Source organism: Anas platyrhynchos, chromosome 20 (genome assembly GCF_047663525.1).
Source record: "Anas platyrhynchos isolate ZD024472 breed Pekin duck chromosome 20, IASCAAS_PekinDuck_T2T, whole genome shotgun sequence".
NCBI classification, from domain to species: domain Eukaryota; kingdom Metazoa; phylum Chordata; class Aves; order Anseriformes; family Anatidae; genus Anas; species Anas platyrhynchos.
In genome coordinates, this window is record NC_092606.1 from 7,614,655 (window position 1) to 7,629,614 (window position 14,960).

Genomic DNA, 14,960 nt, shown 5'->3' on the forward strand with positions numbered 1-14,960 from the left:
TATTACTATTCCCTTTTTAGTCAGGGGAAAGAAAAAAGTCAGAAAGAGGAAACGTACAAGTCTCGGTTCCCAGACTCTGTGCTGCTCTATAGAATACACTGAGCATTGAAGGGAATGGTCTTTTTCTTGGGAAACAGGGTTGAAAACAAAGCCTTATGAATCAGCCAGCTGATAATTAAAAGCAACCAAATCCAGATCACTTTAAGCTGCACATGAGAATCTGGACTCCTCAGATGCCGAATTCCTCTGCCGACCAGAAAAGCCAGGGTCACTTGCCCAGCTGGTCACCATTGTTCTGTCCAATAAAGTTCTGGCAGGAATGCATGTTTAACAAAATACAGAGATTAGGCATAACAAAGAATGCGGCTCCCCCCTCTCTGTTTAGGTTAGTTGGGTTTGCCATGTTGAAATACTGAGGCTTACACATATCAGATTTTCTCTGTCCTGTACTGCTAGCGCCAGTGACAGACACAAGCTGACAGCCCGGTTCTCAGGATCGACACTATTTTAGCTTTGAGTTCATTAAAAGCAGCATAAAAAGCTTGCCTCAAAGCTGCAATGACCGTTAAATCAGTGTTTTCTTGGGGCCGTAAAGTACCAAAAAAAGAAAAGCTCCCATTACCTCCAACACACCAGAAACAGCAAGTTAGACCAAGCCGAAGAATCAAGGTGACAGATTTCGAGTACCTTGCAACAGGGCAGCTCATCTTCAATTTGCACAGATTTCCCACAAGAAACCCAGCATCCAACAGGCAAATGCAGCATCAGGAAGGCAAGGATCTTCCTAACACCTGACTCAGCTCCTGACAGTAACCAAGACCTTTCGTTCGATCTCCAACCAGGCATGCGAGATTAGCCAGATGCCAAAACGTCACAAAACCAAGTCACACAGGGAATCTTACAGAGATCTTCAGAAATCTTGTAAGTCTTGTCGGGATGCAGCTTTTACCAAGTCAGACACCATGTGCAAGGCAGCTCTGGTACCTCACAGGGCCAGCAATTTCTCAAAGTAATATTAGGTGGACAGAAATTTGTGATCCATAAGTAGATTCTCAAAGGATATAGCCCTTGGAGAGCTGTGTGCAAGAGGCCAGAAACAGCCTGGTTGCACCTTAGTTATCTCGAGGATAACATCAAGGATTTCTGAGCTGCCGTGTGGGGTGGGTATGACAGCTTGCACTGCACCAAGTGCACTTTATAGGTAGGGAGCGTCTAAAAGCCTCTTACAATGGCAGTCTCTCCTCCCTTTCTGCCTTCATAAAAAGTTGGAAAATAATTTTCTGTGAGAGCCACACATTAAACTGGAACAGGTATGGCTGAGATACGGAGCTACCAACAGCCTGATTCAGGGTTTTTCTTCTAGGAGAGCCTTTTTAGTCATCCTAGCACAGCACCAGAAATCACGTTTTAGCTGGTGTCCCTTTCACTGCCACCTGAAAATGAAAACAACTCCAGGTTTGTACAAGGTAGCAGTGATGAGATGAGCAGCCAGACAGCCCACCCTGAGCAGGGCGGCAAAAAATAGACCAGGAAAGCAAAAGAGAATCAGGCCAGAGGAGAGCCTGGAAGCCAAGCAACCTAAAGGAAGAGGAAGAGAAGTGGCAACAGATGAAAAAGCCTTTTCCTGTAGAGCAGATGAGCAGCATTTCCCTCGCGGTGGAAGGGGGCGTTCACGCCAAGCCCTTCACACACCGAGGCACGCTGGAGAGCTGCTGGTGGAGCTGTCACCCACTGCTGCCTCGAACAAGGATTGGAAAAAGCTCCCTGTGCTCTACTGTGTTTACAGCAATAATGAGAGCCTGGAGGAAGGGGTTAGGAACATCTGAGTTTAATAAGGGCTGAGCAGCACACAGCAAAGAGAAACGGCTGCCCTTCCGTTCAGGGCTACCACACCCCACCAAGCTCCGCAGCACCCCGCCAATGGCAGGCTCGGTGCGGAGACGTTATGTCATCCCAGCAGCCGCGGCAGCCCATCTGCCCCAAGCCTTTTCGTGATGAGAAGAAGCATTTTGAACCAAGCTGAGAGCTCCCCGCACCACTCTTTTGAAGGGCTAAATAAGCACAGCCCTGGGGGGGGAAGAGCAGATGGAGACTGACCCCGGGCACAAGAGAAGCCAAGAAGAGAAGGGAAGTTTTTGTGCCTTAACCGAGCAACTCCATCTCACAAGGTCATCGCAACTGGGCAAAATGGAGATCTAGCTCATTTAGCACCACACTGCTTCCTCTTCTTAGTCATAAAGAGCTCCAACATCCCAACAGCTCAGCAGCATCCTGCTCTATATGACAAACTGCAATAGAAGACCAGTCATTTAGTATGCAGCTTCTGTGGTCATACTTGCTGCACGCCCTCTCTCACAGCCTGTCTCCAGAACTGTCCTCCTGTGACGCAGGTATCTTTCCTAAAATGCCTTTGTCTCCAGTGTCTGCGTGATACTCTTTTCCCACCTCATGTATATGAGGTTTTTTGTTTGGTTTGGTTTTCTAACCTATTTTCAAGTATTACGTTGCGAAGCGGAAAGCAGGAATTGAGGATTGTCCATCTGCAGAGTCAAGAACAATTTACTCAGTAGACCTTGGTTACAGGACCGTGTCCGTGGGGATATTTCCCTACCCCATGACTTCACTACGCTGGCGTTTCTGAGATGCTCTGTGCAAACACGTGCCTGTATCTAGTGCAAGTACTGCAAGGAAGATCACTTCCATCCAGTTCCTAGGGGCAGAAAAAGTTGGAAGCAATTAAAAGGACGTCTGACTCCATAACCTGATGTCAAGATTGGACATGAACAGATGCGTTTCTAGGCAGTGGTACCTCGCATTGTAGTTGAAGTTAATGTTTTGACAAATGACTTACTTGCTCAGCACAAAGCTGTATCGCCGCGTACCGACAGCCCCAATCAGCCCTCGCAGGACAGACAGGAGACACGCGGCACAGAGGTAATGGGAAGAGTCCTACATGAAAGAAGCTCACAGATACCTTCTCTTCTCAGCTTCAAAGAGGTTTCAAGATCAACTGCTATAATTGTCAGAGGCAGATTCTCTTTTCCAGATAAACCACACAGATATGAAGGAGTAGATTGATCTGTCCCAAATGCTACATGTCTGGAAGCTGCCTTCCACTTTCATCTCAACAGCATCCACACCGCGGGCCTGAGTGAAAGCCATTTCTAAACACATAGGAGAGGTTTCTCCTTTGCCAGAGCTATGATTTCCCTGCTTTGGAAGCTGAAAATGAGCCTTAAACCTGAAATTGCCTCCCTTGTCCTTCCCTCTCAAAAATACATGATTATTTCCAAATAGCGTTACAAGAAATGCTTCCACCCAAGCACACTCTTTACATATTCATCCGTTCATTTCCAAAAGGAGAAAGTTAAAGACATCCAAAAAAAGCCAGAACATCTCAACCAGATTATTCCACATAATAAACCGCAAGTTAACAAATAATTGTTTCTTCCTAAAAAGGGAATAAGGAACAAAACCCATATGAACCAACATCACCTTTCCCTCCTTTGTTCCTTTCTGTAACGCTACCTAAGGACTCTGGTTCAGATCAGTGCCACTTTGTGCACAAATACACTGAGAAGGAGCTTAAATGTTATTCAATTATATGAAAAGTTGAAAATTCACAAGACAGTAACCCAATTAGTAACATTTCATTATTTAATTTTTGCAGCTATAACCCTTAATAGAATCTTTGCGATAGCTTTGGCACAGGCTAGCTTTAAGCTCAAAGCTTCAAAATAAACATTACGCTTCAATGGAAGCAAATTTAAGCACTGCCTACATCTAATTAAAAGTGAATTGAGAGCTTTGAGCGTATTGCAGAAATGAGGTCCAATGAATTTTAACTCCACACTACAGGAGAGGCAGCCTACGCTTTCCAAAACAATCACGTTTCCAGACTTGCTAGGTCTAAAGCAAGGAAGCTAACCCATTATTCTAACTCTTTAGACCTAAAGCACTCAGTGCTTTCAGTTTTTCATCATTTTTTAAAGACATTCATATTTTTTCCCCTTTATCAAGGCACAGCCCAGTAAGATAAAGCAGACGTGAGCTAGGATCCAAGATTCAAGAACCCCAAGCAAAGCTGTGAAGTTTCTAACCTGACATGTTTCAACTAGGATTTTAATGCACTAACAAGCTCAGCTTTGAGAAACTGAACAAATAAGGGTTATTGAAAGAGACACGTTTGTTAATTTATCCGAGGGGAGCACAAGTTCACTGCCACCCATTGCTTTGCCTCTCCGCTGCCTTTTCCTTCCTCGAGCTGGAAAATGAAGCATACATGAGAGGAAATGATTCACACAAGCATCTGGAAAGGCAAGACAGTAGGAGATTTCCTAAATGAATACAATTTACTGCAGTAACTACAGTCACGTCTGGTATTTCAAAGCCATTCCAGTGTTGCTAAGTCCTTACACTTCCATCAGCTTTGCTGTTTTAATTGCTTTGCAAAGCTCCAGCACTGAACCCCGCAAATCAGATGAAGATCAGATGGCTGCAGAGTCCAGGAAACAAACACCGGATGGTTCAAGGGTTTGGTGATGAGCTCAGGACCTTCTGACCTCTTGGTTACCTGGGTAGGGCACTTCAAAGGGGAATTAGCGCCGAGGACTCAGCATGACACAAATCCCAGTTTGTTTGCTTGACATCCCCACACAGTCTGTGGCAAACCATAGAAAACCAGCGACCCCAGGCAATGAACGGGCTATTAGGTGATGGAGGGAATGACTCAGAGAGCAAGATTCTCTCAGAATAGGGAAAAAAAAAAACACATTTCTCCAATATGTATACTCCACACCCACTTAAGAGCCACAAGAGGTTCAGAATGTGGGGCTGAAATTAGGTTCAAACAACTTTTCTCTGGGAAAGGGAATTAACAGAGAGCCATCAGGAAAACTGCAGAGATAGCGTCCTCAAAGTGCTCTGAGAGACTACATAAATCAGGACACTCGTTTATAGGTCACCTTTTAATGTCAAGAACAGGCTTCTATCGCAGGAAGACACCCACACTTACTTGAAAGCACAAAAACCTCACCTAAGAGGCTGCATTTCTTTATGTTACAGCTTAGTTGTGCAGTCCTTTAGATAGGGCTGGGGAAGGCCAACCCCATTCCTAGCAAGTGTGGTTGTAGGACCACGCACAACACTGGCAGGCATTTTGAAAAGAGCAGACCTACGGCAGGTCCACCCAAACACCTTGACCTTGAAAGCCAGCCATTCAAGTGTCCTGTTAGGAGACTGCCCGATTCAACGGGAATTTCAAACAAAATAGCCAGGCTGCTGCACTATACAAGGCCAACAAGCACTGCTGCTCGGACTTCAGGCATCAGTACTTGTGCATCCCCTGCAGAACTTGACAGCAATTCAAGCACGTGCCAAGATAGACTGCAAGCATCTTAACCAATAACCAAGATCTGACACTAAATCCAAACAGAAAAAAAAAAAAAAGAGACAAACAAGCAACATTTCCACCAGAACATTTCCATAATTTCATTCTGAAGGACGTGAATACGCCTTCTGCTTCCCCCTCCATATTTCCCCTACACACACCAGAGGCTTTTCACATTGCTCAGGGCCTCAGCAAAAGCATCCAGCAGTCCTCAGAGCCTTGGGAGCCCATCTCCAAGACAGCCTGCAACCTGGATACCAAGGCCTAAATCAGCTCTCAAGCTTGGAACGGTTTCCTACAAAGACAGGATATTCCAGCAAAATTGTTGCTGTTGTTTGTTTTTTTCCCTTGGAGAGATCCAACTTTCTTGACAAATCAACTTTTAAAAAAGTGACCTCAGATTGCCAAACAGCTCAATCATGTCTTCACTTGCTGATTAAGGACAAAAAGACAACTGTGGGAACAGGGAGGGTCTCGCATCAGGAGCCATCAGCTGCAGAGCATCACATCGGTACGACCGGGAGCTGCAGCAGGACCCTTTGGTGCTCTGGCCTGCCGGTGGGCATCCAGGAGGCACGCCAGAAGTCACTGGACAAAGCCCGAATGGGAGGTTTGCCAAAATTGAGTCTGCAGAAAGGAGGTGAGAGTGGCTGCTGTTGCCTAATGGCAGGCAGGTGCTGTAAGGTCACCCATTTGGATGGCAAAGGGGGCACTGAACAGTGCAAAGAGCAGTTTGTACCGGCCAGACTCAGTCCCCTGAAAAAAAAAGTCTTCACATCCACATAGATCAATGTCAAATTTTAGAGCAAAAAGCCTCGTCCTTCATCCAGCACCACATTCAATCCAGACAAGCACAGCTACCCCCACCTGAAGCTGTGCCCTGCGGGAGGCTCCCCACCAAGGTCCAGCTCTGTGGCTGGGTACAGCTTTCCCACAGGGACTTTCCCAGCAGAAAGTGAAGCTGTTAGACATTTGCCAACAACAAAACTCCACCACTCAATGGGAAATTCAAGCACGCAAAGATTGCTTCAACGTGTGATACTTGACTAAGTACTCCAATTTTTTATTTCAAAACATCCACCAGTGATTTTTCCCTCCCTTCAATTTATTTCCCCCCCTGCTTTAAACCAGAACGGGAGATACTCGCGTGGCAGAGTTCCACCGGACCAAAAAAAAAAAAAAAAACACAAAAAAAAGTAAGAGATTTCCCAACATCATTGTTTAAATTAGCCTTAGATGGTTTTATACAGCCCTTTATAGACTTGGAGAGGGATGTGATCCCCCGGCAAAGGGTCGGCTATCCAAACAACTGAGGCCTGGGAAAATCAAGCAGGAGTGTGAATTGGGGAAGGCTTTTGGTGAGCAGCGACACAGTCCTCGCTCATGTAAGCGTGGTAGCTCTGAACAAAGATCTGCAGGCTAATAGATATGTAAGACAAATGACATGTGGTTCTCATTGCAGCTCATGCTCGGGGAAGGGGGTACCTTGGAACGGCTCCAGCTGGGATAGGTTTATCCCATTACTCTCCTATAATTTTCTGCTGTTTCAAACCCTTTGACAGTTACTGTAGTTTAACATCACACCCCCTACAGACTGAGGCCTGTTTGACAGGCCAGCAAACAAAACCACCCCCACTTGGAGAAGAAATACGCACCATATGTGCGGGCTGTGCGAGGCTAGCACCCACTCTCGTGCTCGTGACACGGCGATCGATGCAAATTGCCGCGCAGGAGCCCCAACCCTGTGCCTACCCCAAAAAGCCAGGGCCAGCAAACCTCCTGCACGGCAGCAGGACTCCACACACCGGCTATTAATGAGGGGAGGGGGAAGGGGGGTGAGACAGGATGGACGAGCCCTGAATATTAAATTCCCAAGTTCCCATTTAAGGGAATTGCAGGAAAAAAACAGTGAAATTCAAGAACAACTGGAATCAGGTTAAGCCACTCTCCCGCTTCATACAGTGCGGCTCATTCATGTGAACAGCTGTTTCACCTCCAGAGAAATACCCAGAGAAAACAGAGGGGAGGGGGAGAAGACTAAATTGTTTGCTCTACTGAAGCAGCAAGATACAGTAAATCAAGGCTGATTTATATTGTCTACGAGAAACCGGCTGGGGAAGGGGAGGGGAGAGAAGCGTGAGCTTTGGTTTTAAACAGCTATTTGAGAGCTGGGGCTCTGGAGGACAGCTCTGTAATTAAGCTCTTTCCTTTGTTGAGCTGACCAAGTTGTTGCAGCTGAGGGCGAGCACGGTTCCCTCTGCCGGCACCCACCGTGGCAGGGGGCTGCGGGGACACGCTGCCCACCGCCCCCCAGCCCTCCCCGGCAGAGGGGCAGGCAGGAGGGCGGCTTTGGGCCAAAATTCAGCTTTCACTCACCGCTGCTGCTCCGTGCCCCGGCAGGTAGGGAGCCTGTCCACGCAGCCAGGATGGAGCAGAGCAGCCCGGCACCCCCTCAGCCCCAAAAAAACCCCTCCGCTGCTACTCACCGGCGACTGGCGAAGCCGCTGCCCGGCGAGCCGGAGCTCTGCTCGGGGTAGTTGTGCTGCAGGCTGGACGCCGGGAATTGATAGAGGAAGCCCGTTCCCAGCGCGCATCCGTGCAGGCAGCAGCACCAGGACAAGAAGAGAGCGAACCGCATTTTTGCACCGCCGGGGGGGCTCCTCCTGCTGTCCCCGCTTTGCTCCTGGGGCGCTGCGGGGGGCACCGGGGACCCCGCTCCCTGCCCCAGCCCAGCCGAGCCCGGCGGCTGCTGCCCGCGCGGGGTCCGGGGCTGCTCGGGGCGCCCAGGGCGCACTCCCAGCCCCCGGCTGCCTTTTCAAATTTGGCGAGGTTGGCCCCATTCCGTCAAAGGGGGCGTGGGGCTTCGGCGTTAACCCTTGGCAGGCCTCGCAGCAAAGCCCGCAGCCGAGGGGAGGCACCGGCGGCACCCCCGGCACCCGGGCACGGGCAGCGCCTGCCCGGTAGCGCAGCCGAAGCGCTGCCCCCGGCTTCCCTGGCTCACCCCAAGCCCCTTCTGGGGAACCCCCGGCACTGGGGTGCGGGAAGAAAGCTGCCCCGACACAGCCAGGCCGGTGCCTGCTGCCACACTGGGGCAACGGGGTTACACAGGTGATGTGGGAAACAAAATCCTGGAGTCGTTAGGGTTGGAAATGCCCTCCAGGGTCATCTGGTCCAACCATCCCCTACCACCAGTGTCACCACCCAACCACGTCCCACCTCTCCTTGAACACCCCCAGGGATGGTGACACCACCACCTCCCTGGGCAACCCGTCCCAGTGCCTGACTGCTCTTTCTGAGCAGAAATGTCTCCTCATTTCCAACCTGAACCTCCCCTGGCACAACCTGAGGCCATTCCCTCTGGTCCCATCACCAGTTACCTGTGAGAAGAGGCCGACCCCAGCTCCCCACAGCTTCCTTTCAGGGAGTTGCAGAGAGCAATGAGGCCTTCCCTGTGCCTCTCCTCTTCTCCAGACCAAACACCCCCAGTTCCCAAACAGGTATTTTGATCCCACGGAGATAATATGAAAACAGCTGGGCTCATCTCCTCCCTGGGTGAGCACCTACCCCTTCCCCCACAGTGCCCACCTCCAGAGCCTGCACAGAGATAAATAGCCCCTGGCTGGAGCCTGTAACCAGACAAGTTTAGACTGCAAATGAGGCACCAGGTTTTTAAACAGCCACTGTCATTAATCACTAGAGCAAATCACACAAAAAGGAAGGGGTAAAGCTGCAGGGCAGCTCAGCACAGCCTCCCTGGGCTTAGCCCACAGCTGGTCTCGAGGAGTCCCAGCCCAAAGCAGAGGATGGATCAGCACCCTCTGGGCTCAGAGAAAGCTCAATGGGTCCAGCCCAGCAGTTTGTGAGCTCAGCACAAGCACTATTTATTTGCAAAAATCCCCCAGTACCTGGGGCTGGGACATAGCAGGACCATTCGTCCCCAGCCCTGGCTCAGAACCACCACAGAACCTTTCTCTACTTCAGTTCCCCTCAGCAAGGGGAACTTCTCTTCCCTTCCACTCTAAAAAAAAGCTTGCCCAAGGGCGTTCAGCCACTCTGAGCCATTTTGCTCAGAGCCAACCCATAGGAAACCTCTGTTCAAATTGGCAGGGCAGTGAAAAAGGAACCTTAGCCAATCTCCCCTCTCAGTAGGGGAGCAAACTGCTCCCAAACTCACCTTTCTCTTATGTGCACACTCAGGAGCTGCTGCATTTCCAGGACGCTACACAACTCTGAGACTCCTCTACCCGTTAGGCAGGGTGGCCATCCTCACCTGTGAGTGACCGCCCTCAGCTGCAGGCACACAGCCATCCTGGGGGCAGCTGTGCCAAGCCCCCACTCCAGCAGATTACCACAGCTCCAGGCTGTGTGCTGAGGGCCCGTTTCATCCTCTTGACCCAAGTGCACTCAGTTTCCTGCCCTGACAGGCTGGGATCAATCATTTATTGGGATTTAGCTGAATAGCACCAGTGGTTTTGTGACCCATTCTCCTGGCTTGGGTTAGTCCCTTCAAAAGCTTTTAGCAGCCTTCATGTTTTAACTGTCCAAAAAGGTTTTATTTCTGGTTGTGTGCAAAATTTGCCGCTTCAGCCTTCACTGACTTTGCAAGACCCTAGGAAGAGATATTAAACACAGGTGATTAGATAAGATATGATTCTGGCAAATTGTTAGAGACATCTGTAGGAAGGTAATACTCTTCCTACTTCATGAACTGAGACACTGGAGACCAGAGGTCAAATGACTTTGCTGAAGGCTGCAAAGAGCAAATGACAGCGCCAGAAATAGAGTTCAGATCTCCAGGCTCCCATTTCTCGTGCCCTCTCCCTAACGCACACTTGCCTCTATTTTGTGTGGCTGATTTAAGATGAAAATGAAGAATTAACTTCCAAGCTGTTTTTGGAAAGAGAGAAGAAAGGGTGATATTGTCTACTGTAAGGGGAGAATTAAAGATGACATTTCATTTTTAGTCCTTTGGATATGCATAATATAATCAAACACGATAGCAGTAATAAATGGATATTTTTTCTCCCCACGGTGCTTATGAGTGCAACATATTCGAACAATTTCTCAAAACTATGTTCATAAATTGGAAACGCAGTGATGGAGGTAACAAAGACAGCCAACAAAAACATAATTCATTCAATTTATCAGAGGGACTAGTTTTGAGAAGAGAACCCTTGAAATATGAACGACCCTATTCTTACAAACCAGAGATACTATATTTCAAAAGATAAAGCTACACTTTTTAGACCTGTGCATAAGCATGTTAATTAAAGATTTGCCTAGACAATCAGGACTAAATAAATTACTTGGAAGTATTTCACCAACTCAATTCAAGATAGAAGGGGCAGGGATGCATGCTGGAAAGCCAAAATGGATGGAAGCATAGGAGGAAATGGAAAGAGGCAAAGGCCAGGTTTTCAAAAAGCAGCCCCAGGAGGGCCTTCCTCTTGCACGCTGCTCACTTTCTATGCAGGAGACAGTCTTGAACCACTGTGTCAGAGAACTAATCTATTGGACATGTGGGCACATGAGGTTCCACATGGTCTGGAGCGTTTTTCAGCTCCTTAGTCCATTTGGCATACCTGGGACATAAAACATCACAAAATGTTCTGTGAAAATATCTATAATCTCTTTAAAGATATACACCACATGCAAGCCAGACAACAAATGAAGTGGGGACAATAAAAGGAACACTCAGTGTTTAGTCTGATTTTTGTTCAGTTTAGAATGAAAAAGCAGTGAAATGATACAGCAAAAGAGGAATTTCTTTTCTACAAGGTCTTAAGGTGGCATAGAAAGGTAGCAAAACACTGTCATACCTGTAAGAGCAAAGCCCAGCCCAGAACTGTAATGTCATCTCAACTGTTCAGTGTCATTCACAGTATTGCCAAAGTCAATAACAAGCTGGAAAAAAAGAGTTAGATTATTGTTAGAGAACAAAAGAATCGTGGCAAATAAATTTTGAGGCCCATCCCTTGCATTTTGTGAGTGCACTTTTCATGTGTATACTAAGATGAGACCAAAGCAAAAGCAGCTTTGTTCTACTTGATAAAACCTTGTGAAGTTTTACAATTATTAAATGTCCTTTTGATGTTCGATAGAAGTCAGCGATTAAGACCATCTAAACCCAAACATCATTTGGATAAAACCCTTGCAGCTTCCTAAGGAAGCTAGATTATTTCCTTGTGATCTAACAAAGCAATCAAGGAACTTTGGAAAATCAAAAGAGATGGGTAAGAGCTTAGTGACAGTAAGAGTTAAACATCTCTATTATAAGTTAAATTATGAGATTACTGAGTTTATTGTAAAACGTCTATTACTGAGGCGTCAAACCAAACCTGAACCAAACTGAAAATCTAGAGGACTGTGTATTTTTTCTAAGCTAGGAGGAAGGCAGTGTGTTTTTTCCTCAAGATTTCTTGAATCTGACCTGGCATAAATCAATCAAAATGCAATAGACCTGAAAACAGTCACACAAGCAGTTGGGCATATGGTAAACAGAATATCCAGTGGTATTGTATGAAGCACAAGAATTGATCCAGAAGTCATGACTTTGGCAAAATTAATTGACCTTAGAGAAGAATTTTGCCTGAGTGAAGCACTTGTGTGGGTATTATAAAGCAATATAGTGGATAAAATATCTTAGATTGAAACATAATTCAGCAGATGGAAAATTATTGATTTAAAAGATCAGCGAGACAATGCCAACATGGAGTGGATTTACACATATTCTGAGTATTATTGTGTCCTGGGATGAAAAAATTATGTGATCTTTGATGTCAGGCAAAAAATCCCCCAACTGGCCATGCAGTGACGCTCTGACCTGCACGTGCACAAGGACTCTGACACACCCCTGACGTTCAGGATTCACCAAGAAAGCTCTAAAGCAGGGAGTCCCACAGGTGTGGTAAAGCCAATGCACAGCAGCACCAGGACTATTGCGCTCAAACCTGCCACAGCGGAGACACAAATAGAAGCCAGGAAAGACTGGAAGTTGATTAATGCCTCTTCCTTCTCCCTGCTAGAAGGCAGGATCTATTACACATAGATTACTCTTGGCACAAATTTGTCTGCCTTGTTCTGAAAGGCCTCAAGACAGAAACTCCCCATGCTCTTCTGACAACATATTCCAGTGCTTCCCTCTTTGTACGGGTAGTTTTTCTTAACATCCAGCCTCAGTCTGTTTTGTTGTAATTTAAGCTCTCAATGTCTTACTTTCTCCATTATGGACATAAAAAATGATCCTGTCTCTCTTTGAGCAGACTTTTAATTCCTCAAAGTACTTTTCAAAACGTTTGAACACCTCTCCTTGCCTTCTAGAAGCAAAACAATCCAAACTTCTTAAGACTTTCCCTGTAGGTCATATGTTATATTCTTCTGATCCTTTTTTGTTATTTTCCCCTAGTCTTTCAAGCTGGTCTACATCTACCTCATAGCACAGCACCTGTAACCTATACCTCTGTGCAATATCTTTTCTGCACAGCCCTGTTGAGGATTTGCTTTTTTGGCATCTGTACATCATTGTTAATCCATGTTTAATTTGGGATCCTCTACCTTTTTCTGAAGAACTGCTGGCCTGATTTTCCCCATCCTTTATTTGCTAGTTAAAACTATTTCTGCCAAAGTGCAGTGCCCTGCAGTTGTCCTTAATGAGTTTCATCTTATTCTATTCAGATCACATCACCAATTTATCAAGACCATTTAAAATTTTAATCCTGCCTTCCAGTGTTCTTGCTTTCAGTCCCAGCTTCACCTCATCTGCAGATTTAATAAGCGTTTTCCCTCTCCCATCACTGAGATCACTAAAGAAAACATTGGGAGGTCTGTCTTCATGTCGATATCTTCAAATTATGTTCCTGATCATTAACGGTTCATTAAGCATTATTCAGTCCCAGAGGGCTGCCTGCTTCCTTGGTGCTGTACAGGACATAAATACCAAACTTACAAACTCTCCAAGCCATGGACAATCCTGAACTTCTACCACGAAACAAAGCACTTTATAACACGTGGTGCAAGAAGCTACCAGATGGCAAGTCTGCAGTTTTCAGTGGAGTCACTGACAGCAAGATATCCAAATCCAGTGCTATCCAGACACTTATCTGATTTGAAAATCTATCTTGACTCATGGATTCTCTCTGAATCCCAGAGAAGCAGGGACTTTCATGAAGAAAGAATGTTTCGGTTTTGGACTCTGGCCCTGAAATCCTCCTCCCTATGGATCCAGACTGTCTGACTTGAGCACCCCACCATGACTGGGAGTCCAACATCCCTTTCGTATTGCGCAAGTGACTTAAACGGGTGTGGGCTGACCCCTTTCCTAACGAAAATAAAGGCAAACAAAACACGAAAGTGCATCTGGAGAGGAGTACCCTCCTCCCAGCCCCTGTACACCCCAAAAACCTAAAATGACCTAAAGTTTCACCCTAGGTGTCTGCAGGTAAGGTGGATTAGTACCAGGCTCATGCTTTCTCCCTCTTCTCTCCTTTGCCTTATTCCACAGATTCCTCACCTGACAGCCATCTGTCCTTGCTCACCAAACTTTTTGCCAGTCAGTGCCTTCCTGCGCTATCTTTGCCTCTGGTGGACCTCACCACCCATGTTGTAGGGCCTTCTGCTGCCTCGGTGCTGCAGGTGTTTCCGAGCTTGCCCTGGCATGGCTTTCAGCATTTTATATGTTACTGGTAAACAGACAACCACAATCCGCTATCATACGCGTATTTTCCTTACAGATCTACCCTCACCTTATTATGCTCTAAAGCTTCTAGTTTCAAGGGACCCCACCAGTAACTGACATTACATATTTCTTGAAGCATTCACATGAGCCTCTCCCTTCTCTGTCCTCATTCTTTTCCCAAGATTCTGTTTTTTAAATTAAGTCTCCTTGTTTTCATAGACTTTGTCTGTTTCAACGTGATTAATCCTCTTCATTATTTTAAAATCATTGACTGAATCACAGAAAGATCTCTTTTTAAACAAGATAATACCAAAGCTCTTCAGTCTTGCTTTATAACTTAGACCTGAAAGGCACAGTATTATTTTCATTCTCCCTGCTTTATCCCCTTAATCATATCCTTCTTAGGTAGAGTGAGCACTACTGAAAAGAGCACTCTGAACAAGAACTCACCAGTGTTTTATGTAATAACAGTAACACCTCTTTTGATATATACTCTGTTCTTACCGTAATGCAACCCAACATCCTGTTCAGTGGTTGGGGTCTTTTTTCTACAGCTGTGTGTTAGGCTGAGAGCTCTGGGGATTATTTAAAGAGAATATTCTCCAGATTTATCAATTTACCATTATGAATATTTTGCTCCATTCATCCTGAGGTAAGTAAACCCCAACGCTGCTCAGTGGCACTGCCTTGCTCTTTAGCTGGCTCTCTACCTAATCTCCTCTCTTGAATCTTACAGATTCCTCCATGGAAGCAATAAAATGGCCACTAAGGTGCTAAATGCAAAAGAATCATTGTAGGCATTAAAGGCTAAAGTCACTGCAAGGCAACTGGATCCAAGTATTTCTTGGCTATGCACGTATACACTAATGCTAGCTTAGGTGTTCACAGAATGCTCTA

General features: G+C 46.4%; 1 protein-coding gene across 11 annotated transcripts in view; it reads right to left on the reverse strand.

Moving 5' to 3' along the window:
* COL26A1 (collagen type XXVI alpha 1 chain) overlaps positions 1 to 14,960 on the reverse strand; it is a 187,794-nt gene that overhangs the window by 165,197 nt on the left and 7,637 nt on the right. For 5 of the 11 annotated variants that reach the window (XM_027445924.3, XM_072026078.1, XM_038165747.2 and 2 more), the window contains exon 1: positions 7,876 to 8,213. In XM_027445924.3, coding sequence (XP_027301725.1) covers positions 7,876 to 8,027 — 152 coding nt within the window. In that variant the 5' untranslated portion in view covers positions 8,028 to 8,213. Of the gene's footprint in view, positions 1 to 7,875; positions 8,215 to 9,563; positions 9,999 to 11,208; positions 11,294 to 14,960 lie in introns of those variants that run through there. The other 6 variants (XM_072026080.1, XM_038165749.2, XM_072026079.1 and 3 more) reach the window with 5 other exon arrangements.